A 26,378-nucleotide genomic window follows, 5' to 3' on the forward strand; every position below is an offset into this window, starting at 1 on the left:
AGTCCTACCTCCCCCAGCACAAGGACCTGTCAGGAGTGTCAGGTCACCTACCATCCATTTTCTGGGGCAGGTGAGGCCCCACAGGGCAGCCTGGGTGCCTCTGGGGTGTGTGTGCATGACTTTGTGGGTGGCTGCATGCGTGAGCCTGCGGGTGGATTTAAGGAGGTCCCCAAATTGTCAGCATACCAGCTGCAGTGTTCTGCATCCTGGCGGGGGCAGGGCACACAGACAAGTCCGATTCCCAGCAGGCTGTCATGGTATGTGGTGTGGGGGGGTGGGGAGCCAGGCAGGGACACTGTGGGGCCCAGAGTCTGCACTGGGTAGGGGTGGGGTGAAGCCCCCTGCCCAGTTCCACTGGGTCATCATTTGCATATAAAAGGCAGGACTTTGCTGTCTGATGGAGGCTGGTGGTGTCTGGACCTGTGTGCCATGGGCACTCCCGGGCTTCAGGAGCACTGAGTTGGCTCCCAGGCAGGTGAGGGGTTCTGGAGCAGAGAGACTGGCATCCAGCTCAGCTTCTGGGAGAGAATGGGAGTTCCCAGGGGCCCTGGGAGGAGCCAGTGCTGGAGGCCACACAGGACCCTGGGCAAGGGCAGACCAGAGGGGACCTGGCTCTTTGATGCTGTGGCTCAGGAGCAACGATGGAACCTCCCTCCACAGGGCATGCTCTGGTCTCTTCCCTGCACTCCCCTTTGATCCATCCAGGGCCAGGTGGCCACAGCTGCCCTGCCTCTACCCTTGGCAGCTGGAGGGTCTTCCTGACACCTGTCACCCCCTGGGCTGTGGGTACTGTGCCTGCAGGGCCTGGAGTCTCCCTGCTGGACCCCAGTGTTGTTCCCGATGAGGGAACAAGGGACCAGTTTCTCACTCTCACACTTCCCAGGGAACCTCCTTCTGGAAGCTGAGCCCCAGGCCCCATCTTCCTGGATGGCGAAGGCCCAGGCTGGGCTCTGTGGGGAGGTGGACCTGGTATTGCTGACGATAGTCTGTGCAGGCCCGTCCCAGTGCCCAGAAGTGTCAGCAGCTTGCAGGAATGCTGACGGGGAGGCAGGCGGGCGGGGTGTGGGGGCGTGAGACGGGGCCTCCGTGGGGTGCAGGGGTATCTCATCTGCTGACCACGAGGGGCACTGCCATGTCAGGGTTGGCCCCTTGGCAGCCCCCCACCCCCGGGCCCTGCGTGGATCTGCCCACAAAGAGGCAGATCTCTCCTGGGGCCTGCTGTGCCTCGTGCTGCCACCCGGGGGCTGTGACCCCCAGCCTGGGGGCTTAGTTAGCAAAGCCGCAGTGGGTCACATTGAGGTCACTTGGGGAGGGCTGCCCGGCAGGGCGCCCAGCATGTGAGGGCACTGCAACGTGCCTGGTCAGCAGTGGCCAGAGTGGCATGGGCCCGCAGACTGGGATGGGAAGGGGCTCCATGGCTGCGGTGAGCCTCCCTGACTGCGGGGCCGGGGCACAGATAGGGCAACACTCTGCGGTGGGGGCAGGGAGCTCTGCGTTCGGTCCCTGTCACTGTGCCCTGGACCCACATTGCCCTCAGGGTCCCATCTCCCAACCCCTGGAGTGAGCCCAGCCACAGCGAGGTTCCTTCTTGCCCAAACCTGTCCTGAGGTCCTGGCTGCAGCAAGGCTACCCCAGGCCACCCAGCTGGCTGGCTGTTTTCCCCCAGGGCAGGCAGGCGAAGATGGGGGGCCCTGCAGCAGGGCAAGGCAGGCCCAGATACATGGGCAGCCCCTCAGCAGGCCTGATGCCAGGCCGCGCCATCTGACCCACTTGCCTCCTGAGGGCTCCCTGTGCCTGCTTCCCACCCAGTCCTGAGTCTGGTTTCCCATCTGGCAGGGAGTTTCCCCACAGCCAGTGCCTCTTCCACTTATCTAGGGAGAGCATGTTTCTTGTCAAATGGCGGAAAGGCTGTGGGAAGTCCTCAGACCCCCACAGAGAGCCTCTCCTGGGGCCCTGGGGCTCATCCCAGAGACCCTTCCGTGGGCAGCTGGGCAGGTGGTGCTGGGGTGGGTGTCTCAGCCCCTAACCACCAGGCTCTCCTGCTTCATCTTTCTTGGCTCTGCAACCTTGGTGGGGGCTGGGCTGACGAGCCACGTCTTGCCCCCCAGAGACTTACTGGCCACAGGCTCCCAGGGGCTGAACCCCCACTGCCCCTCAAAGGGGCTTTGTGCCACCACAAAGAGGCTCTGTCCCTCAGAGAAGCTTGGGTGTTACCATGGTGACAGAGGGGGCCTGGGAAGAAGGGGTCCAGCGTCTTGAGGGAGAAAGGGTGTTCCAGGCAGACGGCACTGGTGCACACAGGCCACCGGCCCTCAGCCTGACCGGACAGCTGCCCCACCTGTGCCTTCGGTGGGGGGGTGGTCCTCGGGGTCTCATGGACCCCTTGGCCCCTGGGTAGGAGCTGGGCTCCCAGGCCCCGGTGCCAGTTGGATCCGTCGGGTTTGGTCCCAGCCTGGCTGTGAGCCTCAGGCTCCGCCTCAGGAACGCCTTGGCTCCTGTGCCCACCCCAGAGCACGGTGGGGTGGGGCTCTGAGCCTGGGCCCTCAGAACTGCCCCCTCGCTGCTCTGCTCTCCCTGAGATGGAATGGGGGGTTGGGGAAGCCACCTCCCAAAGGGACCCTAGGGGGAGGTATGGAGGCAACAGGCCAGCCCACCCCACACAGTGGGGCACCTTGGGGTTCCCCAGCCTTATGCCCGGGCTCCCCTATTGTGGCCAGGCTGGAGTGGGTAGGCTGCTGGTGTAGGCAGAGGGACCACCAGCCCCAGCCCTCCCTGCCCTGCCCTTGGGGTGCCCCTGGCCTGGCTGCTGCTGTAGAGACTGTGGAGGAGGTGGGTCCTCGCTGCCCAGACCCCACACTTGGAGCCTGTCAGGCATTGCCCTCTGGCTGCAGCTGCAGCTGGAATCTGGATCAGGTGCAGGAGGGGCAGCCTAGGGCTGGGGGACTGCTGTCCATTGCCATCCCACAGGTCCACCCAGAGAGGCAGGGAACCCGGAGACTTGGAGCAAGTGTCTGTGACCTGCCCTGGCAGGAATCTCAGACTGAGACCCTTTGGGGGCCTCTGGTGGGGGCTCCCTGTGGCTCAACCCCCCCACTGAGGAGGGGCAGCAGCTGGATGCTCACCTACACCTGGCCCACCCTCCTGCCAGGGCGAGGCCTCCTCTGCCATGTCCAGCCTGTAGTTACCTGGCCGTTTCCCAGCCCTGGCCCTGGGCCCGGCCCCAGGCCCTTGGCTCCCAAGACCTCGGGCTCCGTGGGCTCCCAGAAGTGTCCCTGCCTTGACCTGGCTCCGAGCCTCCTGCATCAGCCTCCCCATAGCCCCTGGTCCTCCTGGACCACCAGTCCAGCGGCTCCTGCCCTGGGGCTGACCAGTGCTGCCAGGGACCTGGCTCTCCCTTAGCCCAGGGCGCCCCATCAGTGCAGGGCAAGAGCCCCTTGGGAAGAACCGCCCAGACCGTTCCCCCTGCACAGAGTAGTTGTACTCTGTGTGGTCAGTGGGTGCTGCTGGGTGTCCACAGGGACGGTTTGGGGGCAGGAGGAGGTCACTGAGGGGCCATCTCTGTCCACCTCCCACCTCCATGGTGTCGGGTCCAGGTGGCGATAGGGTCACCTCCTCTGCTAGGGAAACCCAGTTTCCAGGCTGAATTCTGTTACAGTTCTCCCAGCTCCCTGAAAACCTAGCTGCTTCCCTCAGGTGGCGGGCGGCAACGCCCAAGCCCCTGGGGAGAGTTCCCTGGCCTCGCGCTCACTTGCCTGGCCTGCTGGGGTGGGGGAGGGGCACCTGCTTTCCCATTTCTTACTTGCCTCTCGCGAAGGCAGTAGCTCTTAGAACATGGGTACGTGCAGAACTTCGGACCTGCTGCAACCTGTGGGCCAGGAGCCCTCTACCCAGAGCACCGCTGCAGCCAACACGCCCTCTTTCCAGTGCGTGTGTATATGTGTGTGTGTGCGCGCGCGCGCGCGTGACCATTTCCACACTCATCCTTCGCACCTCATCTCTGGGCCACATGCCTTTTTGATGACCTTTTCCCACCTCAAGTTGGGGTTCGGTTTTTCCTACTGACTTATATAATCACCGTATAGGTGAAGGATATCACTTTTCTACTGGATGTTGTGAAGACGATCCCAGTACGTTGACAGTATTTTCGTTTTCTTTGTCGTTTTCTCCTACTTCCCATATCATGGAAAATTGCAAACACAACAGTGGAGAGTAGTGTGACGTGTCCCCACGTGCCCACGCATCTTCCGCAGCAGTGGAGCCGTGTCTGCATGTACAGTCCCACTTGTTGTCTGTCTGAAACGCTCGCTACACTTGAGAAGCAAGCCACAACCACAGCACGTGGCGCTCTTTCTGGATGTTTAGAAATGTTTCATTCTCACAAAGGCAAGCTGGTCCTTTTTCCTTGGCAGTTCCTTCCACTGCTTTAAGGTCAAGAACGGACTCTTCCCATCCAAGCCCCCCCTCACCCTGCGACCCCCGCATTACACCAACTACGGGTGACCCTGTGGTCCTGGCCGTGGCACAGTGCCCGTCCTCGTGGGCTTGGCCAGAAGCTGTCCCCGTGGCTGTGGGCACCATCCAACCACAGCAGGGGCGGTAGGGTAAAGATGGGCACTTGCAAGGCCTGAACAGTGCTGGGAGCATGGGGGGGACACCGTGCATTCCCAGGTGGGTGGCCTTCAGCACCCCTGCTGCCTACTTTCCTCCCCATCAAGTGGGTGGGGCCAGGGGTGTGAAAGGAGGCTCCACCCGTAGCCAGTCCCCTCCCTCCCCTTGTGAAGGTTGGGGCAGTGGGCGGTGTACCAACAAATGGCCGGCGAGGGGTCAGCACTGGAGCCCAGGCCTCCTGCCAGCCTGACCCGTAGGAAATTCCTCTAATTCCTCAACCCAGATTGGACTCTGTCCCCATAATTTCTGGAGCAGGGTTTGGCTGGACTCCTTCTGAGGAGGAGCGGCTGATTTAGCAGGAAGACGCTGAGTGTGGGCATGGTTTCGGGGGAGGGTGGGCATCTCCTCAGTTCCTCCGTGTGCCTGCACCCTCATGGGGGAGCAGGCGCTGGTCACAGTGGTGCCCCAGCGGGTTTGGGAGCCCCTTCCCAGGAGTGTTTCTCAGCCTCACCCTTGCTCACCCATTCATCCACCCAACTACCCGTCCACTCATTCCTCCTGCCCGCCTCCCATTCTCCCCCCACCCTGCTGCCTCCGTACCCACCCACCCTCCCATGCAGCCCCCTCCTGGCAGCCTCCATACGTCCCCTCACTGTTCATCTGTGTCCCTTTCCACCCGGTCTCCTGCCCTTCCATCCCTCCATCCACCCAACATCCACCCACCTGGGGCCACTCCTGGGGTGCCTAGGCCTGGACACGTGCCCCAGGACAGGCTGCCTGTGTCTGCATGGCACATGTGTCCCTGTCCTCTTCCTAAATCCACCCCATGGGTGACGGGCAAGCGTGGTGAGGAGCGGCCTCCACCGAGGACTCAGGAAGCTGGTGGCTTGGTCTGGGCAGGGGCGGGAGGGGCCTGCCCAGCAGGCAGTGTGGGGCCCTCGCAGGGGAACAGAGGCTGGGAAGGCATTGGCCAGAGAGGAGAGTGAGGGTCATTGAGGTCCCGCACATGGTACTTCCCTGGCGGCCCCCAGGCCTCCCGGGACAGCAGAGGAAGCAAGTCTGGAGCCGACCTCTACCCAGGATCAGCTGGGTAAAGCATCTTTGAAGTCTCATGGTCCATCTCAAAAATTCATGCATATTTTGCCTTCCATGTTATCACGTGGGTCTGCAGCCAGCCCACCACCCCCGTGCTGACCACCACCTCTCCCAGCAGGAATTCAGTTCGTTGCTGTTTCATTTGTGTGACAGGTGCTGGGGAAGTGGAGCCCAGCCCTGGACCCATGCTGGTCTCTTTCCTCAATGGGCCTTGATTTCCCCAGCTGTTGCGGGTGCTGAGGGAGTCTCTGTGCTGTCCTTTCACCTTGAAGTGCACCCGCACCCCTGGCCCAGCTGGCACTGGTATGGCCAAGCCCAGCGCTGACCCTTCCTTTCCAGGGCTCTGTCCTTGCGGCCGGTTCCCCAGGGGCCCATGAGCAGCAGAGCTGACCCTTCAGGGGTACTGCCAGCCATGCCCAGGCCCCATGTTGGTATGGCCTTGGCGGGCTGGCCTGGGTCAGGCTTTGTGCTGCACATGGAGCCCCCGCGTGGCCTGCGCCCCACCCGCTGCCATGCCAAGAGCCTGGGTCTGAGCACACATACTTCTGCTGCTCTTTGCCCACAAAAAGCAAACATGCTGGTCAGCCAGGGAGCAACTGGTAAGGAAAAGCACTGGCTCTGGCTCGTCTTTGCAGCTGCCAAGCTCCCACTGCCCCCACCCGCTCCCCGGGGGCCCACAGGGGCAGCGCTGGGCTGGGGCCCAGGCAGGCCTGACTCTCTCCAGACGCTGGGCCTCAGGCGCCCAGGCCCCTGCCCTCAGCCTCCTTCGGGGTCAGGCGTCAGGCACATGGGCCACTTCTGGACACGGAATCTCAGCCAGGCTGTATGCATGGGGTAGACACCGCCCTTGCTCCCAGCCAGCGTGGCTGGGAGTGGAGGTGGGACCACTGGTCTGCAGGCCCGCGTCATCCCCGCACCTGCCTAGGTGGCCAGGCACCCAGTGGCTGTGGAGCAACTTCTCACTCCCTGCCAACTAGTGTGCCAGCTCTGCCGTGCGAGCTGTGTGGCTACAGACAGGTCCCCCACCCTCTCTGGGCCCCAGCGCCCACCTCAGTGAGATGGGCCTGTGCTGGTGCCATGAGGGTGGGGTGAACTGGCATGTGCTTTGGACAGCAGAGGGCCTGGGAGGTCTGAGAGCTGGTCACACCAGCTCTTTCTTTCCTTCCCTTCCCTCCCCTTCCCTTCCCTCCCCAGCAGGCTCTGGGACACCCATGGTCCGAGGTTCTGCTGGGCCTGGCAGGAAGCAGGGAGCCCGGGTCAGAGCCCCACACACCACAGGGAGGGAGCCGGCTGCTTCCGGCCAGCCTTGGATTAATGGCTTTTAATTTAGAATTTAATCAATGTGGCTTCTCTCCAGAGAGCTGGATGCTGTGGTCTGGGAGTGAGTCATGTGATCTGTGAGTGGGGTGGGCAGGGGGCCCACGACGGCCTCTCCAGTCCCCCGCCCTGGCCCCACCCTGACTTGCTCTGCTTTGCCTGCAGTCAGCCAGCATCCTGGTCATGGAGGACTGCAACGTGCACTCGGCTGCCAGCATCCTGGCCTCAGTGAAGGAGCAGGAGGCCCGCTTCGAGCGGCTGACACGGGCATTGGAGCAGGAACGGCGCCATGTTGCCCTGCAGCTGGAGCGTGCCCAGCAGCCTGGCATGGGCAGCAGTGGCGTGGGCAGTGGGCAGCCCTTGTCGATGGCCTGGCAACAGCTTGTCCTGCAGGTAACAGCCCAGGGACTCAGGAAGGGTGAAAATGGCCAAGTGGGGAAAAAATCAAGGGGCCTAGGTGGACCACAAGCCAGCATGCAGTGGCTTATTGCACGACCTGGGGCCTCTGGGGAGGGAAAGAAAGTGGGATTCCAACCCCCTTGGGTATGCAGGGCATCATGTGACAAATGGGCAGGACACAGCCCAACCCTCAGAACAGCACTTTCCACTTGTGTGAGCCCTCAGGGCCCAGACAGCTGGGCAGGGTCTGTTCTGGGAGGCTCAGCAGTCAGCCTGGTGACACTGAGGGTTTTGCTTCCATGGAGTCTCTCTGCCTTCGTTGCCTGCATCAGTCAGTGGGTCAGCCCTGGGGGAGGCTTGAGCAGGGCTGAGGCTCTGCCTGCAGCCCAGCAGGTGACTGGCCATTGCCCCTGCTCAGCCCCAGGAGGTGTAGAGCCCAGTCTGCTCTTGGCCAGGCCCTGAGAACTCTGAAGTTGGGATGTACAGTGAGGTCAGGAGGCCTCGTGGGGTCCTCCCGACACGAGCTGTGCCCCAGTACCGAACCTTCAGATGGGGCAATAGCGCCTGGCTCCTGGGGTGCTGGTGGGGGAGGAGGGAGTTTGCTGTGATTGTTGCAGTTCCTGTGATTGACTGAGATGCAGGGCAGGGCACGGGCAGAGCTCCAGGGAGCCGGATGGGCTGCTGGCTGTGGGGCCCCGGCACATATGTGCTGGCGGCTTGGGGCGGCCTGGACCTCTGTGGCTGGAGAGAAAAGGAGGGGGTTACGGGTCTTGGTAGAGACTGGCCCAGTGCGCTAGCTTCATCTAGCCTGGGCGTTTGGGGCTCAGAAGCAGTGGTCTGTGTCAAGCTGGGGGACCTGGCCAGTAACTGCCCCCAAGCCTTGATGTCCTCATCTACCAGTGGGTGATCCATACGCACGGCCCAGCATGGTCCACAGTCAGAGCTGAAGGCGCATCTTCAGTGGGCCCATACACACTGGGTAGCTGTCTTTCCAAGCCAGCTGGTGCTGAGGTGGCCGCACAGCCAGTTCATGGGAGGCTGGAACTGAGGCCAGGTGGATCTACGTATGAGGGCCACCCCTGTGGCCCCCTGGACCCCAGGCACTCCAAAGGGTGAGGCCTGCACCCCCAAATTTGGGGAGCAGAACAGCCCGCTGAGCCACACAGGGACAGTGGCAGCCCATGACCCCAAGGCCACTCTTTAGGCTCCAGGCCCTCTTTCCAGCCCTCCCAGGCCGGAAAGGGCTCTGGCTTCCAGCCCAGAGGGTGCTGCTGAGGGTCAACGCCCCTGTGGGAAGACATTCCCATAGCCTGGAGCTGCCCTGGCCTCCTGAGGGCTGCAGCCTGAAGATCAGGCCACCACCCTCCCTGCCCACTACCCCTCCCCACCCAAGGCCCTCCAAGACCTGCCCTTGGTTTTCTCTCTTGGGAGGAGATGGTTTCTCAGGCTGAGATCAGAGAGAGTGTGTTCCCAGGGCTGTGGCTGGACTAGCGGGGCTGATGGGGAGGCAGCCACATCCAGCGGGCCAGGCCTGGCAGCCTCCATGCCAAACCTGCTTCCCAGACCCATCTCAGCAGGAGGTGCCTAGTGACCCACCTGTGAGCCACGGCTGCCTGGACCTGGTCCTCGGTGTCAGAGCCTGGATCTGTGCAGCTTGGAGGCTGGTGGCAAGGCAGGTAGCTGGGGCTGGGGAGTCGAGAGTCTTGGGGTGCTGCTCCACAGTGCTGGCTGCCTGCCCTTCATCCTCTAGCAGAAAGGGTCGCCTCCTCCAGACACCTGGAGCAGGCTGGCTGGAGCAGGACTGACCCTCAAGCAATGTATGTGTGTGTGTGGAGGCGGGGGACACCTTTAGGGACCTGGCCAACTTTGGGCTGGGCCAAGAGGGAGATGAGCCTAGGGCAGTAACAGATGGTGAAATTTGGGAGAAGACAGAAATGACTCACATGTAAGCATCCAGGCCAAGTTCTCTCAGGGCAGCGGTACAGTCTTCTGCTCCTGCCCCAGGTAGCTCCACGGACGGAAGTTACAGGGGGTCCAGTGGTAAGGACAACTCAAGGGAAACTGAGACTCAGAGGAACATGCAGTGGGCACCCAGAGTGCTTGAGCATGCTGGTTGCATGGCCTATGTGCATGGAGTGTCCTAGAAGAGGAGTGGGGTCTGGGGAGAAGCAGGTGGGAAGCAGAAAGCCAAGGCTAAGGCCCCCTCTCTTGCCCAGCCTGCTGAACCTTTGTGGGCCGGCCCAGCTCTGTTCAATCCAGAGCATAAGTCTCTTGTTCTTGGTGTGAGAGCCGTTGGCTTGCGTTTGCGGGGTATGACCCGAGAGGGCCCCAGCCCAGACCCTTCCCTGTGTCTACGCTTCCCTTTGGCCAAGCCAGACCCCCAGGGTGGCTGCACCTCCATGCCAGGCTGCTGGGGGTGGGGAGTGCACCATAGTAGGAGAAGCCCTGATTAACCGTCCCCTCTAGCTACCACTTCCCAATAGGTCAGAGACATGGAAGGGAGAGGATCTGAGGCCAGCTGGGCCCCACAAGCTTTCGCCCAGGGTCACCCAAGAGTTGTGCTCCCTCCCCTCCCTTTGATCTGCTCTGACACCTCTCAGAGGATGGGGGACCCCTGTGCCTCTGTGACTTGATGGGGAGAACGCAAGAGAAAGTGGGTCAGTGCAGGCCCGGGTTGAGCTCTGTGGGGACGCTTACTGGGGAGGTGCTGGAGGGTTGGCAAGAGCCTGGAGCCAGATCTAGGAAACCTGAGCGACATCGCCGTCAATACTCTTATAGGCCACCATTTCACAGCTAGGGGAAACTGAGTCGCAGCCGGGATGGGCAGCTTGTGCCAGGAGGGTGGTCTTGCAGGATGCCTTAGCCACACTGGCCCCTGCATTGCCAGAACTGTTTCCTCAACTGCAGGGGTTGGGCTGTGGGCTCTTTTACTGGGGGTAAACCGAGGCCTGGGAAGGAGGACTCGGCGGGAAAATGCTACCTCCGTGGTACGGGGGTGGGGAAGCCCTGACTGACCTGATCGCAGGGGCAGAGGGCGACCCCGGCCCAAGGCTGCAGGCAAGACCCGCTCCGCGCCGGTCGGGGCGGGGCTTTGCCCCGCCCAATTGGCCTCCCGCCGCCCCGCCCCTCCCGGGTGAGGCCCCAGCCGATTGGCTGCTATCCACCCCGCCCCAGCTTGGCCCCTCCCGATTGGCTGCTCGCCTCACCGTCCCGCCCCTCCCGATTGGCCGCTGGTCGCGCCTAGCCAGGTCGGCCCCGCGGGGAGCGAGTCCGCCTAACCCGAGCTGAGCGGCCGAGGCACCGCAGCTGAACCCAGTCCAGCCGCCGCCACCGCCGGCTCGCGTCCCCCGCGCCCGGCCCGATGCCGGCCGAACTCAGACAGGTTGGAGGGAACTTGGTCCCGGGCGGGGGCACTGTCCCAGGGGCCGGTGGCGGAGGGCGGGGCGCCGGCCCTCCGGGAGGACCCGCTTTTGTTCGTGGAGCCGCCGGCCGGAGGTGGCTATTGTCTGCGCCCCCGGGCCGGGGCCGGGCGGGGCGGCGAAGTGAGCGCGCCACCGGGGGTGCGGGGAGCGGGTGGAGGGGTGGGAGCGGGCGCACCCGGGCCAGCGCCCGGGACAGGTGCCTGGGACGGGGTGGTGGGCAGGGCCTTCCCGAGCAGACCCTCTGCGCAGGTGGGAGGCCGAATCTGGAGAGGGCGGCGCGACTAGGCCTCCCCCAAATTCACAGGGCCCCGGCTCTGGGGGCCGCGCAGGAGCTTCGGAGCTTTAATGCAAGCCGGGTCTGCCGCTGCAGCGCACGTGGGGAGAGGGCTGGGGGACTGCCCTGCCCACGTGCGGAGGCGGAGGGGGGCTTCCTCCCAGCACCAGCATGGGGGAAGGCTCGCGGGCAGCCTGCACTCTTGCTCAGAGGGGCGGGGTCCCCTAACAGGCGGGGAAACTGAGGCAGAGTGGAGGAGCAAGAGGTAGGTCTCCTACACACCTGCTCACCTGGACAGCTAGGTGCCTGCCTGCCCCAGAGATGGAGAGGCCAGTTCAGGGGAGCTGGGGGAATGTGGGGCCACTGTGTGCCTGATGGGTGTGGGCTGGGCTTGGGAAAGCTAGGGTGGGTGATGGCCTACCTTGCCGTCGCCCACAAGCTTGCTCCCCCAGTCTGCTGGGCACCTACTGCCCCTTGGCCTCTTGGCCATTCATCCTGGGTCTGCGCCCTTGCAGGTGGACTGCTGCTGTGGAGCGGGGAGCTCCCGGTCAGCCAGGGCTGGGTTCGCCACTGTGGGCACCAAGGGAGAGGACGTCTGTAATGGCCAAGGACTTGCTCCCTGGTGGGAGATGCTTGCCTGGCTTGGCCTGGACTTCATCCAGGATGGCCGCTCTGGATGGGGGGCTGGTATTCCTCCACCCCTCGGTTCATTCATCCAGAAGCAGCCGTCTCGTGCTCTCTGAGAGCCTCGACAGGGGGTTGTGGGAGCCAGGGGTGGGATCCCACCTTAATCTATCCCTTGCGTGTGCTGGTGGGGCTGTGGACAGGGTGGGACAACCACCCCACATCTTGTTCTTCGTGATCCAGACCATGGGTGCTCATCTCTCAAGGGCAGACATTGCAGGTGGATCCATGCCTCTGGGACCCCAGTCCAGCTCCCCACCAGTGGTGACTTGGCTTGTTTCCTCTGTCCCCTCCTTCCGCCATTCCCACATGCGCCCCCAGAGGCTGCTGTGGGCTTTTGCCCAGGGGTGGCCCCTCTGTGTCTTGTCCCATGTCTCAGTTTTCTGAGCCTCACACACCTTAGATCTGGTCACAAAGTCAGGACTGGCACTATCCCACCTGTCCTGTGGCCTGGACACCCCGGGTCCTTCTTGTCTTCATACAAGAAAGCTGAGCCTAGGTGTGTGACAGGGCCAGAGCCCTCCAGCTCTGGGCCTCTGGAGACCCTCTTGAGAGCAGTGGTTGGGTCCACCTTTCTGGGATACTGGTCACTCCCGCCCCTGCTTGGAGTCCTGGGCTCGGCCCCTCCCACAAGTTCACAGGAGCTCATGGGAAACTCCAGAAGTGTACAGCAGCCCCTTGCTGGTCCAGACCCAGGGCCCCTGGACCAAGTGGACCATGGATGGGAGGACCATGGGACAGATTTGGGCCCTGGGGAGAGCTGATGGGAGGCTGGACAGTCATCCCAGCGAGAGAGGCAAGGATGGTGCCAGGGCAGAGGGAGGGTAAGGCAGTTGACAGGACTTGGCGGAATTTGGGGTGTGGGGGAGGCTGCAGGTGTTGTTCATGTCTAGGGTATGAGGGAAATCTGGGACTGCAGGGCTGGGGGTTCCTGAGGTGGGCCAGCCTGGGTAGGTGGCCATGGGACATGGGGCCCTAGAGCAGGGCCTTGAGGCCAGACGAGGATCCAGGCAGCCTGGTCAGCAGCCTCTGTTTAGAGCTGACTGTGTCCTGGTCAGTCAGTCTGTGACCCCATGTTCTCACCCCAAAGACATTTCAGAGGCCCAAGGCAGGGGTCGACCTTGGGCTCCTTCTACCCTAGGCCTTGGATCCCCCACCTGCCAGCTCTGAGACTCCCATGGTAGATGCTGCATAGGTGGTTGAGGAAGTCTGGACACGCAGGTAGAAGGCAGGAGGGGATGTCGGTGCTGGGTGCTGTCGGGAGAGCCTGTGAACTGACGTGCCTGGGCTGGGGAGCTGGGATGGGTGTTCGTGCACATGTGTGTCCAGGTCCCTTTCTGCATGTGTGTGCCCAGGCGTGTGTAACGGGGGCCGGGCCTCCCTGTGATCGCCGGCTGACTCACGCTCCCGCCTCCCTGCCCACCGGGGTGAAGTCATCACCATTTTTAGCTCCCTGAGGTCATTTGCCAGTCAGGGCTCTTGGGGCCTTGGGATCCCGCTGCCGGGCTGCCTGGGCTGGGTGTTGGTGGCTGATGCTGCAGGGTTGCCAGGCCTTGTTGGGCCCCTGGCTCTCCTGGACCCCCATCCCCTCTTCCCCCCAATTCTGCATTGTGTCTGCAGGCTGGAGTGAGAAGCAGCAGCCAGGCCCCCCTGGCACTGAGATCCAAGATGTGCACCCCCTGTGCCACCCTCTAGCAGCCCAAGCCTGGCCAGGGGGTAGTGGCTCTTCTCGGAGAGGGTTAAATGTATGCAAATGTATGCATACCTACTAAGGGGTTCGTACTCCTGGCAGTGTCCTGGACAACCTGGTCTCCTCCTGTCAGTCCTGCTCCCTGCACTCCCTGTTCCCTGTGCTTTGTAGCCATGGGGCCTTGCTGCTCCCCCGCTTCCCCGGCTGAGCAGAGAGCTCACTGCCAGCCACACTTTTGCTCCCACAGTTGCCAAGTGCAGATGGGGCGGCCGAGGCCCCAGCAGGGGCATGCTGTCCCTGAACCTATGCTCCAGAACCGCCCCAGCTCCCCAGTGCCCTCAGAGAAGGGCCAGGCCACCCTGCCCAGCCGCATACCAGCGTGTCCCCACCCCAGGCCTCAGTTTACTTCTCTTTCCCAAGGAACAGCATCCTTCCTTCCTGGCCAGGTCCCCGACAGGCATACTACTTGCATTCTAGGACTGAGAAGGCGGCAGCCAAGGCTGTCGCCCCAGAGGGGTGACATGTGACTGAAAGCCCTTCCCTGTGGATGCCTGAAATCCCCCGTTAGCAGTTTGTGCAGTTCTGGGTAGTCCTTTCTCCTCTGTCAGGCCTCAGTTTCTCTTTTTCATAAAATCACACATTGTCCTCTGAAGCCCTGCTTCTGGGGGAGGGGGCACATTCTGTGACCTCTTCCTCTGTCACCAGAGCCTGAGGGATGCTCCCAGCAGGTTGGTGCAGGCTTCTGGGACCCCTGAAGAGGCTGCAGGGGCCCAGAACCTTAGCACTGTGTGTATTTGGGGGGACATGCATTCCTTTAGGACAGGACCCCAACCTGGGGAGACTTCACACCCGAGGCCCTCGGGAGGTAGGCCCCGAGGGCAGCCCTGGGCACCTTGCCTTGCATGCTCCTGGGCCCGGGGACGGGAGCAGAGCAGGGCTCTGGTGCCAGGCAGATGCAGGTTGAGCTGCTGGCCTTTCCTGGGCCTCAGCTCCCTGTCTGTGCAGGCTTCAGGGGCCTGGGGCCCAGGCGGGGACCCATCCCACAAGGCACGGGCCTGGGCCCTGGAGCAGGACCTGTCCTCCTGCTGACCCGGCCCTGGCTGCCCGGGAATGTGCTCCCCCGCGCCCGCCCACTGCAGCTTGGGTTTCAGCTCCTACCCGTCCTGGCCAGACGCTGATCCTGGGATGTTGGCATGGTGGGGGGGGACCCAGGTGGTCAGAGGCCTGGGGTCCCCATGCCACTCAGCATAGCAGGGGTCCAGCCCAGCTGTGCTGTGGGCTGGCCTGTCCTCTCTGAGCCTCAGTTTCCCCACTGGTGAATCTGGCCAGTAGGCCTGTGGGCTTTAGAAGAGCCTCTCTCCAGCACCATCTTGCCTGTGGGGATGTTGGCAAGGGGGGCTGAGAGCTGAGGGCCAAGGCTGGGGAGACCCGGGGGTGTGTGGGGGAGGGGACACCAGGGTTCCCATCAAGGATCAGCTGGGCCCACATTGGCCTGAATCCACCCTCTCTGGGCTCTCTGATATGACACCCAGGGCCTCAGTGAGGGGTACCAGCCACTGGCCCGAGTGAGATAGGGCCAGGCCCTGCCCACTCAGCACCCCAAGAGTATCTGGGCCGGAAGGGGCAAGGGTATTTTGGTGTTCTGAGTGCGCAGGGCATTCTGGGAGTTGGGTATTTCTGTCCTGCGAGGGTGTCTAGCTGGCCTTGGGGATGGTGGGAGCCTCCGTGTGGCCACAGGGTGAACAATGCTGAAATTGCCACCCCCTGCACCCAAGGTTTCTGGGGTGGGCAGGGAGGAGGCACAGGAAAGAGCCATCCTTTAGGGAGGGCACAGGCAGGGGTGATGAGTGACGTCAGGAGAGCGTCCTGTGGGTGCTTGGGCCTCCAGGAGCTGTGGCAGCTGGGCTTACAGCTCAGACAGGGCTGCCCAAGACTGCGCCGCTGGGCCCAGGGCCTTATCCACTAGATCAGCCCGAGGAGGACCTGGGGTGGGGCCCAGCCCCTCGGCTTTCAGAGGCAAGAATGTGCTGCTGTCCTCACCAGCCGGGGCTGAGACAGGCCCTGGGGCAGGGGAAGAAGGCCCTCCTGGCGTCCAGGCCAGCACGAGCTTCCTTGCCCCAGGGCTGCTGAGCACGGGGTCCTCCCACCAACACCTGCCCCCTTGCCCAGGAGCAGAGCCCGGGCAGCCAGGCCTCTTTGGCCATGATGCCGGAGGCGCCTGAGGTGCTGGAGGAGACAGTGACGGTGGAGGAGGACCCTGGCACCCCCACCTCCCATGTGTCCATCGTCACATCGGAAGATGGCACCACTCGTCGCACTGAGACCAAGGTACACCTCGCCCTGGCCTCCTGCAGGCCACCCATTATTCAGGTGGAGGGCTGAGGCCACCCTGGCCTTTCAGGCTGCCAGCCCACAGGCTGCCCCCTCACCCACCAGGTCACCAAGACAGTCAAGACGGTGACCACTCGAACAGTGCGCCAGGTGCCCGTGGGCCCTGATGGCCTCCCCCTGCTGGACGGTGGCCACCCACTGGGCCCCTTCACCGATGGCCCCCTGGACCGACACTTCCTGCTGCGCGGGGGTGGCCCGGCGGCCACTCTCTCCCGCACCTGCCTTGGCAGCGGAGGCGGCTTTCCTGACGAGCCCCGCGACGTCCCCAGCTATGGCAGCCTGTCCCGCGGGCTGGGTGTGCGGCCTCCGCGCGGAGGCCCCCTGGGCCCAGGCCCTGGTGATGGCTGCTTCACGCTGCCCAGCCGCCGGGAGGCCTTCCCCGCGGGCCCTGAGCCTGGGCCACCAGCCGGCCGCTCCCAGCCCGAGCGGTTCCAGGCAGAGCCGTATGGCTTGGAGGACGACACTCGCAGCCTGGCTGCTGAGGACGAGGGGGGCCCGGAGCTGGAGGCTGACTGTGGCACAGCCGCACGGAGGAGGCCAGACTGTGGGCGGGGCCTGCGCACCAGGTGAGCCCCCATGCGCTCTCACTGCCTCCGGGAAGCCTGCCTTCCACTCCTTGCAGAGTACCACACGGGTAGTCTCGCTGCGGTGCTGTGTTAATAACGCACACGTTAGTTTGAATTGGCCTTGGCTCTTCTCAGGGACAGCGGCAAGGGCGGGCTCTGGGCTGTGGGATTGCACTGGGCATCCTCCCTGTGGGTCTGGAGCAAGAGAATCTGGTGATGCGCCCATGCCTGCTGCCCCTGCTCCAGCCAGATGGCCCGGAAGACACAAGCCCAAGGGACCCAGGGCATTTTTCTGAGCTTGGGCCCCAGCCCCTTCCCCATCACAGGAGCACCCAGAACCCAGGCCCTCGGTCCTTCCCTTCCCTCTGCAGCCTTTGGTTCTGTCTCCCCTGCCCTCAGCTTCTCTGTCTGTCAGGTGGGAACATGACCACTGCCTGGGTCTGGATTATGCTTTGTGGCCACAGGCGAGACACTCGCCCACCCCCAGCCCCAATCCCTCACCTAGGAAGTGGGTTTGACATCTTGTGCCCTGGAGAACTGGTGGCCTGAGGCCCCTCAGATGGTCCTACCAGGCTGGCTATGTGCAAGGGGTGCACTAGCCAGACATGGCCTCATGGGGAGGTGGGACCCCAGTCACAGACAGATGTTTCGTAGACACACATTTAGCTGGGAGTCAGGGAAACTGCCTGGTGATGGGAGTGAGTGAGCTCCCATCTGGGAGGGATACAAGTTCTGATGACATTGGCTGGGGTTTGGCTCTGTCACTGGCTGTGAGTTAGTTCTTGCTGGGTCGGGTATGACCCTCAGCACCGACGATGCTCTAGGCTCAGCCCTGCCCCATGGGTTCATGGTCCCCCGGAGAATGTGTGATGGGGCCGCTTGGGGGCAAGGCCAGCCAGCAGCCGCGAGAAGACGGTCATGCACCGTGCTCACCTGCACAGGGCCTACGAGGACGTGGCGGACGATGGCGGTGAGCTGATGGAGGAGCGGCCCCCCTTCCCAGCCACGACGGCGCCCCTGGCCCAGCCGGAACATGGCAGCCTGGGCAGCCTGGACCGGGCAGTGCGGCGCTCACCCTCGGTGGACAGTGCCCGCAAGGAGCCGCGCTGGCGGGACCCCGAGCTGCCCGAGGTGCTGGCCATGCTGCGGCACCCCGTGGACCCCGTGAAGGCCAACGCGGCCGCCTACCTGCAGCACCTGTGCTTTGAGAACGAGAGTGTCAAGCGCCGCGTGCGGCAGCTGCGGGGGCTGCCGCTGCTTGTGGCCCTGCTGGACCACCCGCGGGCGGAGGTGCGGCGCCGGGCCTGTGGGGCACTGCGGAACCTCTCGTATGGCAGGGATGCTGACAACAAGGCCGCCATCCGGGACTGCGGCGGTGTGCCTGCCCTGGTGCGCCTGCTGCGGGCTGCCCGGGACAGCGAGGTCCGCGAGCTCGTCACAGGTGAGGCGCCCGGCCGCCTGCGTCGCGGTTCAGTCGGGAGTCAGGCTTAGGCACTGTGTCAGGTCTCTACCGCTGGACTTGGCCGCCACAGGTGGGGCTGGCACTGGCCCCCTCCCCGCCAGCTCCCATGTCCCCACCATGACTACTCTGGGTCCTGCCTCTCTGGCCCCCCCAGCAGGGCAGTGGTGGGGACCATGGCTGGTCAGGGTCATGTGATGATCCCCTCTTGGCGTGGCCCCAGGAGCATAGTCCCACCTGCCTGGGTGGCTGGGAAGGGGTGGGGAAAAGAAGGCACATGCCAGCTCCAGGCTCCCTGCCAGCCCCTCCTATGTGTCCTGGCCTCTAGGGGGCTCCTTCCCCGCCCCGGGGAGCCCCCTCTCGGTGTGGCGTGTGCATCTCACCCACACCAGAGCAGCACCCAGGGCCTCTTGTGGCTTTTGTCACTCCTGTCTTCCGGCGTGAGCTGGGGCCCGAAGAGGGCAGGGTGGGTCCTGAGCTGGTCCTGTGGGGACAGTGCCTGTGGTCAGCACTGGCGGGTCGATGGCACCCTGCAGGCACACTCTGGAACCTGTCGTCCTACGAACCCCTGAAGATGGTCATCATTGACCACGGCCTGCAGACGCTGACCCATGAGGTCATTGTGCCACACTCGGGCTGGGAGCCAGAGCCCAACGAAGACTCCAAGCCACGGGATGCTGAGTGGACGACTGTCTTCAAGAACACATCAGGCTGCTTGAGGTGTGCGTGGGGCCTTGCTCAGGTGCCCCTCGAAGCCTCCCAGGGCTGTTCCCACCCGAGGAGGCAGGAGCCAGGCACCAGAGCCTGCATGCACACCTGGGGACAGCTGTCCTAGGAATAGCCACGTCCCTGTGTCCCAGATAACATGGAAGACAGCTAGCCACCCAGGCCTCGGCGTCAGAGCCAGGGCACAGTTTCTGCCCGAGTCCCGAGAATGTGCCTGATGGGGCTGTACTCACCCCCACAGGCAGCCTCTGGATGTCTGCCACCCTCCCATGTACCCCTGCTCCATCCCTGCCCAGCTTCGACCCATCCCTGTGACACCCAGGGAAGGGGAGCTAGGATCCTCCTCTCCAGTCTACCTCAGAGGCCTCATCCCACCTCCTTGTGACCCCTGCCCTCCCCCCACCACCCTTGGAGGCCCTGCAGAGACCCCACAGGCAGTCCTGCGTCCCCTCGGTCCTGCCTGTCCATCAGGATATGCCCCCATGGCCCTCTGGGGTCCTTAGCACAGGGTGGAGCCCTGAACTGCACAGATTCAGGCGTCTGGATCCACTTCTGTTCCTTTGCAGTTCAGCTGAGAGTCAGGGGACCCCCCACCCCACACAGATGCCAGGCCAGGGCCCCCTCCTGGGGTCTCAGCAGTCAGGCCATTGCTGCTTCACCTTCACTGCTAGCCTCTTGTCATCTGCTAGCAGCCCTAACGGCATGGCACAGAGCACGTTCCGCAGATAAGATGAGACCCCGGAGCTGGAGCTGGGGTCACAGGGCTTGCTCTTGGCCACACAGGAATGTGAGCTCAGATGGTGCAGAGGCCCGGCGGCGACTCCGTGAGTGTGAGGGGCTGGTGGACGCACTCCTGCACGCCCTGCAGTCGGCCGTGGGCAGGAAGGACACGGACAACAAGGTAGGCAGGGAGGCCCTGGCAGGCCCCAGGCAGGGTCAGTATCGCAGCCTCCCATGAAGGGTCGGGGAACGGAGCAGGAGCCCTGGACTATCCAGGCGGCACAGGGGACGGGTGTGTGGTGCGGGGCAGCAGGTGTGCCCTGAAGCCCTGGACCAGGTCCCGCGTGTGGTAGGTGCTCCCCCCTCCTTCCTCAGCCCCTCCCTGCGTTTCCCCCGAGCGGGCCCCTAACCCAGGCCTCCCCATCCTACACCCGGTCCCTTCTGCACTCATGAGCTGTGGCACCTTCCTTGGGGGAGCGGTCAGTGTCCCGTGCCCCCCAGCGGTACCCTAGCCCCCTCTCCCTGCAGTCAGTGGAGAACTGCGTGTGCATCGTGCGGAACCTCTCCTACCACGTGCACAAGGAGGTGCCGGGGGCTGACAGGTACCAGGAGGCTGAGCCCAGGCCCCCGGGCAGTGCCATGGGTGCCCAGCGCCGGAGGAGGGAGGACGCCGGCTGCTTTGGTGGCAAGAAGGCCAAAGGTGTGTGGGTGGGACTGGGGTACTGCTCTAGGACCCCCGACCCTGCCAAGCCGAAGGCCCTCCACACCCACCGGGGACACATTCAGGGAGCCAAGGAGGGTGCCCAGGACCACCTGTGCAGTGGTCCCCCCTGGTGCCCGGACCCAGGCCCTCAGCTCCAGGAAGGGCCTGGGGGCCCAAGTTTGGAAGTGCCGAGGACAGCGCCGCCTCCTGGCATTGGCAGGACACCCGAGGACCCTGGGGAGCCCAGGGGGCAGCACCCCACCTGCCTCACGCCGTCCCTACCTCGGGTGCAGCTGCCAGGGGGTCTGTACACTGCCTTCACCTGCCCCACTGCGTTGGCCTTTTCTGATCCCCGTCCCACTTGTGGGCACTCAGCCCCCAAAAGTAATCGGGGTGAGAGTCCCCGTCCCTCTGCCCTACATTTCCTGGGAGGGAATGGGGGTGCTGCCCGCTCAGCCTCCTCTCCTCTCTCCTGTGCTTCCTCCGGCCGCCCAGAAGAGTGGTTCCATGAAGGTAAGTCCCTGTTTGTCCTGCCGTGCAGGCCTGGCGGGTGCAGTGGGCACCAGGGACCCCTCCCCGCCCCCATTGCTCAGGCAGTCATCTCCATGACAACTGCAGGACCTTTCATCCTTGGGAAGTCCCGATCCCAGATCCTTCTCTAGGCAGCCATCTCCATGGCAACTGTGTGGACATGACAACTGCAGGAATGTCAGCCTGGGGCTGGTTGGGAGGCCGAGGGGCTGTCCCTCTGTAACCTCAGAGCCGAGGGTGGATAGGGCCTGGCCATGTCCATTCCCAGGGGCACTGGGGAGCAGGGTCTGCCCCTCTGATGGGATGGGCCAGGTGTGGCTCAGATGGAGGGACCATGCAAATGCCCCAGGAGGCTGGGTAGGGCAGGCCCCTGATTGTCTGAACTCAGCTCTGCCTTCCAGGAAAGGGAAGGTTCCTCATCTGAACGGGAGGGCAGCCAGGAGGTGGTGAGCTGGCTCTCACGGAGGTGTGCAGGCCGAGGCTGACGGGTGTTAGGTGGGGCTGCTGCAGGGGCCTGCGAGTGGGGGGGTCTCCTGGCCAGCAGAGCCCAGGGCTGGGTCCTGGCCCCAGACAGGGGCCAGTTTCCCCATGAGTGGGATTCTTGGCTCCAGCCCCGCCTCACTGTGCAGCCAGGCAAGTCCTGTCCCTGCCAGCCCTTGGCTTCCCTGTCTGCACCTCCCTGCCCCAGCCTGGGCTCCTGGGCCCCTCAGTTCACACACATGGTGGGCCCAAGGAGCCCATCGGGAGGATCTGTAGTGCAGCTCCCAGCACCCGATGGAGGATGAGTCCTGGCAGCTCAGGCAGGGCTCGGACCTCCCTAGGCCTAACTGCCACCACTGCCCTTTGGGCAGAGCTGCCTGCCTGACTCAGAGCAGTGCTCTGTTCCCAGGCCTCTTGGTGCCCAGTCTTGGATGTGGGGGTGCTGTCCCCGCCCCTCCTGACACATACTTGCACCCTGCAGGGTCCACCTCACCTCCCACTGCCCTTCTGTTCCAGGGAAGAGGGATGGTGAGATGGACCGGAACTTTGACACTCTGGACCTACCCAAGCGGACTGAGGCTGCCAAAGGTGAGCAGTGGGAGGTGGAATCCAGGCCGAGGCCTGTCCAGGAGTTAAGCTTTGTACCACCAAGCGGCTGAAGGGCCTTGGGGATCTCGTGGGGAAACTGAGGCCTACAGGTGTGGGGTTCCTCGGAGGACTGTGCAGTCCCTGGGCACCTGCTCAGGGCTCAGAATCAGGGTCTGTGCCACAGGTCATTTCAGGCAGGGTGTGGGCGCAGAGGCAGGGAGGAGCCAGGCACTTGCCAGGTCACATAGCACATGAGAGGCTGGCAGGGATTGGAGTGAGGGCTAGCTGGGCAGGGCCTCCTGTGCCAGACGAGGAGCCTGGGTTCACTCCTAGGGATTTTGGAGCCCCGAGGTGCAGTCAGATCCAGTTGGGAGGCTGGGCAAGATCACCCAGGTCATGTGGGGGAGCGGTTCAAGCTTCTCGCTCCCTGTGTCCATCGGAGCCCCACTCTGTGTGGCACTTCTCTGTGCACTGGGAATCCAGCCTGGGCGAGAGAGGTCTGCCCTGCAAGCCCAGATGCCCAAGAGCAGGGTGCAGCAGCGCAGCCGTGGAGGTCTGGGGGGAAGCATCACAGGCAGAGGGACCAGCCCATGCAAATGCCCTGCAGGGGCAAGTGCTTGGAGCATTTGGGGGACAGGAGGCTGGAGTGGAGGGAATATGGGACATGAGAACTGGAGAAGGAGTGATGACACGTGGGGCGTGCGGGGGAGGGGAGGAAATGTCCAGGGACACAGAAGCCTAAATGTGGGGGCAGACTTGGAAGGCTGCTCCGCCCTCCTCTCTGGAGCACTGTGGGGTGGCTCTGCTGCCAGGCTGGAGCCTCAATTGATGAGGAACGAGGAGTGGTTGAGTGGCTCTGACAGGGAGGGTGGGCCTTATATATGGGTGGGGGGGCTGTTGCTAGGGAGTCTGAGTCCTGTTGCTAGGGGAGCAGCTGTGGTTACTGCCTCCCTCCCCACCCCAGGCCTCCCGGAAGCTCCAGCATCAGGCAGGTCCCATTTCTTTGGCAGTGGAGTCAAGGAAGAATGACCTCGCCTAAACCCACTGCTACCTCAGAGCTTGGGTTGATTGCCTTGTGAAGTGGGAAGGCTTTTTACTCTTCGGTGGCTAAGGGGTGAACATGTTGCTGCTAAACATTCCTGATGATGCCACAGCCATCCTGGGCCACAGCTCGCCCTTCCCTGGGAGGGCTGAGGAGGGGGTAGGGGGTGATGGGGCGGCCTGGGTGACTGTGGGCTGCGGGTGCTCCGTGCGCAGGCTTCGAGCTGCTGTACCAGCCCGAGGTAGTGCGTCTCTACCTGTCCCTCCTGACGGAGAGTCGGAACTTCAACACTCTGGAGGCCGCAGCCGGTGCCCTGCAGAACCTCAGTGCCGGCAACTGGGTGGTGAGAGGCCAAGCCTGGCAGGGAGGAGGCCGAGGGAATCCCAGGAGCATTCCTGGTGGAGATGCTGGGGGAGCTGCTGGGGGAGGGCTTTGTCAGGCGGGGGAGAAGAACAGTCCAGCCGGAGGAGCGGTCAGGGCTCAGGTAGGCGAGTGTCTGGTGTGTGCGGCGCGGCCAGCACTGAGCACACCTCGCACCCCCACCGCAGTGGGCCACGTACATCCGCGCCACAGTGCGCAAGGAGCGCGGGCTGCCGGTGCTGGTGGAGCTGCTGCAGTCGGAGACCGACAAGGTGGTGCGCGCCGTCGCCATCGCCCTGCGCAACCTCTCGCTGGACCGGCGCAACAAGGACCTCATCGGTGAGGGCGGGGACGGGGGTCTGGGGCCCGGGCCACCCGCTCCTCGCGGCCCCCCTCCTGCCGGCACCGGAGTGTCCTTACAGCCCCTGCCTGCAGGGAGCTACGCCATGGCCGAGCTCGTGCGAAATGTGCGCAGCGCGCAGGCACCTGCGCGGCCCGGGGCCTGTCTGGAGGAGGACACAGTGGTGGCCGTGCTCAACACCATCCACGAGATCGTGTCTGACAGCCTGGACAACGCGCGCTCGCTGCTGCAGGCCCGCGGCGTGCCTGCGCTGGTGGCACTTGGCGCCTCCAGGTGGGTGGGTAGGGCTTAGGTGGGCAGGAGGTGCCCCCAGGTGGGCGGGGCGGGGCCTAGGTGGGGCCAGAGCAGGGCCGTCTTGGCCAGACACTGACCCCAGCCCGGACCGCAGCCAATCGGTGCGTGAGGCGAAGGCCGCATCCCACGTGCTGCAGACGGTGTGGAGTTACAAGGAGCTGCGTGGTGCTCTGCAGAGGGACGGCTGGACCAAGGCGCGCTTCCAGGTTCGGCCCACCCGGCCCTTCTCTCTCACTTCGCCCAGGCTGGGTACCCCGTGGGAGCACCCCGACCCACCCCGTCTGTTATGTGCCCTCCTCCCCCTAGTCGGGTTCTGCTAATGCCAAGGGCCCCAAGGCACCACCGAGTCCTGGAGGCTTGGACGATAGCACACTGCCGCTGGTGGACAAGAGCCTGGGTGAGTATGAGGCAGGGGTCCATCCTGAGGTTCAGGAGTGTCCTTCCACCCTGCTGAGGGGTAGAGGGAGGCCGACCTTCCTCCAGGAAGATGGCCCCCTCCTTTCCCCTCCCCAATCCTCTCCACCCGTGGTGTTCACCTTGGCACCAGGCTGAGGCCAGCCCTGGTCCCCTGCCACCGCTGCAACCAGCCAGCCACCCGCTCGTACCTTGCAGACGGTGAGAAGCCAGGCAGCCGGGACGTGATCCCCATGGAGGCACTTGGCCCAGGTGAGGGCAGGTGCAGGTACAGGCTGCTTATAGTCTGTGTGGGGAGGACCTTCCGAGGAGGTGTGGTTGGAAAAAAGATTTGGTTTAGGGGTGCTCAGGGGTGAGGGGTGGGGCAGCCAGGGAGGGGTCACTGCCCAGCCAGGGTGTCCTGTCTGGCAGCTGAGGGGGCAGCTGGAGGGTTCTGAGTTGCTGGTGGGGAACAGGGGAGAGGCTGCAAGGCCCACCGCACGGGAGGGGCCGTGAGAAGGCCTGGCTCAGAGTGGGCTAGGTGGGGGCCCTCTCCAGATGCATCCTGGGCTGAGAGGGAGATCCATGCCTGGTGCCTGCCTCAGAGTCCTCTCCTGCCTCCATCCCACAGATGGATACTCCACCGTTGACCGGAGGGAGTGCAGGGCTCGAGGAGGTGACCCTGCAGGGGAGGCCTCTGAGAAGGAATCGTTGAAAGTGAGTGGCTGTGGGCAGGTGTCCAGGGAGGTGGTGTGTCCGGGGGTCACCTGGAGAGGGGCCCAGGCAAGGTTTGGTCTGGGGCCTGGGGTGGGGCTCACCTGCAGGGCAGTTGGGCTAGGAGACCCGTTCGGGGTGTGGCCCTTCTGCCTCGGGAACCTCACGTCAGAGCCAGCCTGTGGGTGCAGGTGGTTAAAAACTCGCACCCACTGGGAGGGAGGGGGCCCGGGACAGAGGGCGCATCTGCACCCTCCTTTGCATGGTCTTGCCTCCAGGGCAGCCCCTGCCATCTGCTCTGTGCCAACCCTGCCTCTCCGAGCCCCGCTGGTTCAGCTCCCCCGGCCCTCAGGCCTCTCCTCGCGTGCACCCCGGCTCTCACCCTGCCCTGCTGACCAGCCCAGCCCCAACTCACCAGCTCGGACTAACCTGCTCTGTTCTGCCTCTAACGCCCTCCTGCCCACCGCCCTGCAGCCCGACCCCGGCAGGAAGGTTCCTCCTCCCGGGCCCAGCAGACCCGCAGTCAGGCTGGTGGACGCCGTGGGGGACGCTAAGCCTCAGCCTGTTGACTCCTGGGTCTAGCTTGCATGCCTGGTACGTTCTTGTTCTCATCTGGTGTTCGTCCTCTGGGTGGGGCCTTCTCTCCATCCCATCTGCCTGCCTGCCTGCTCCACTCTCCGCACGCTCCCCGCAGGGCCACCTCGAGCTCAGCAGGCCTGAAGGCCCAGCGGAGGGATGCCCAGGCTGGGGGCTGAGGGAGGGGCCCCCTGGCCTGCAGCCTGGCTCAGGCTCTGTGCCATCAGGGCCTGGAGGTCACGGGGTGAGAACAGGGGTGGTCCACACCTTCCAATGCCCCCAGCACAGGGCCCCCCGAGGACCACCCGAGGCTGCCGCCTTCACCCACGCGTCCATCGCCCTGCTACCAGGCCTGCTCAGCCTTCCCCTCTTCCTCCTCAGGGCCTGGGCCCAGCCGTTTGCTCTTAGGGTCGGATCTCGGAAGAAGGGACCTCGGGGAAAGGACCTCCAGGCGGCCTGCGCAGACCCCGCCGTGGAGCTGGGAGCCCCTGGTGGCGGGGGTAGGCAGCTCCTCTTTCCCTGGAGCTGTGGGTTCTGGACACGCCTGCCCTCCCGCCCTCGCTCCCCCCTTCTAACTCCCAGGCGAGTTAGTTTACTGATATGGTGCTGTGTGCCAGTGGGAGCCCGGTGGGGCCCAGGGCCGGGCACCTGGCTTTGCTTTGGGGCTGGCGGGGCCCCTGAGGAGCTGGGTGGGGGTGGGCCCCTGGGGCCCCGCAGCCAGGCAGGGAGGGGGCTCAGTGAAGGGAGTCTGAACCCAAGGGTGGAGGGGCTTCCCTGGGTCCTGAGTGGGGGGCGACCCACAGAGAGGCTTTGGAGGGCCCCGCCCAGCCCCGGATGCCTGGAGCGCCTTCCCTGCTCGGCTCTGGCCCCTGAGTAGCGCCTCTGGGACTGACCTTTGGCAGCAGCAGTGGGGGACTGCTGTTCAGTGCCTGCTGTTTGTGACTTAAAAACAAGAAAAACACTAATGAAAACAATTAAAAACAAA

At 64.1% G+C, this 26,378-nt stretch overlaps 1 protein-coding gene across 1 annotated transcript; it reads left to right on the forward strand.

Moving 5' to 3' along the window:
- The first annotated feature begins 7,188 nt into the window (after positions 1–7,188).
- Positions 7,189–25,862, forward strand: ARVCF (ARVCF delta catenin family member). Its single transcript, XM_082853554.1, has 18 exons — positions 7,189–7,413; positions 15,659–15,817; positions 15,926–16,446; positions 17,388–17,887; positions 18,442–18,625; positions 19,415–19,532; positions 19,880–20,051; positions 20,550–20,567; positions 21,582–21,653; positions 22,911–23,038; positions 23,244–23,394; positions 23,491–23,689; positions 23,805–23,916; positions 24,017–24,107; positions 24,323–24,376; positions 24,735–24,820; positions 25,292–25,411; positions 25,775–25,862. The coding sequence occupies exons 1-17, from the start codon at positions 7,204–7,206 to the stop codon at positions 25,397–25,399; spliced, it is 2,883 nt and encodes a 960-aa protein (XP_082709680.1). The 5' UTR covers positions 7,189–7,203; the 3' UTR covers positions 25,400–25,411; positions 25,775–25,862.
- The last annotated feature ends 516 nt before the right edge of the window (positions 25,863–26,378 follow it).

The sequence above is a fragment of the Leucopleurus acutus genome (assembly GCF_964270905.1).
Source record: "Leucopleurus acutus genome assembly, chromosome: 13".
Taxonomy (NCBI): domain Eukaryota; kingdom Metazoa; phylum Chordata; class Mammalia; order Artiodactyla; family Delphinidae; genus Leucopleurus; species Leucopleurus acutus.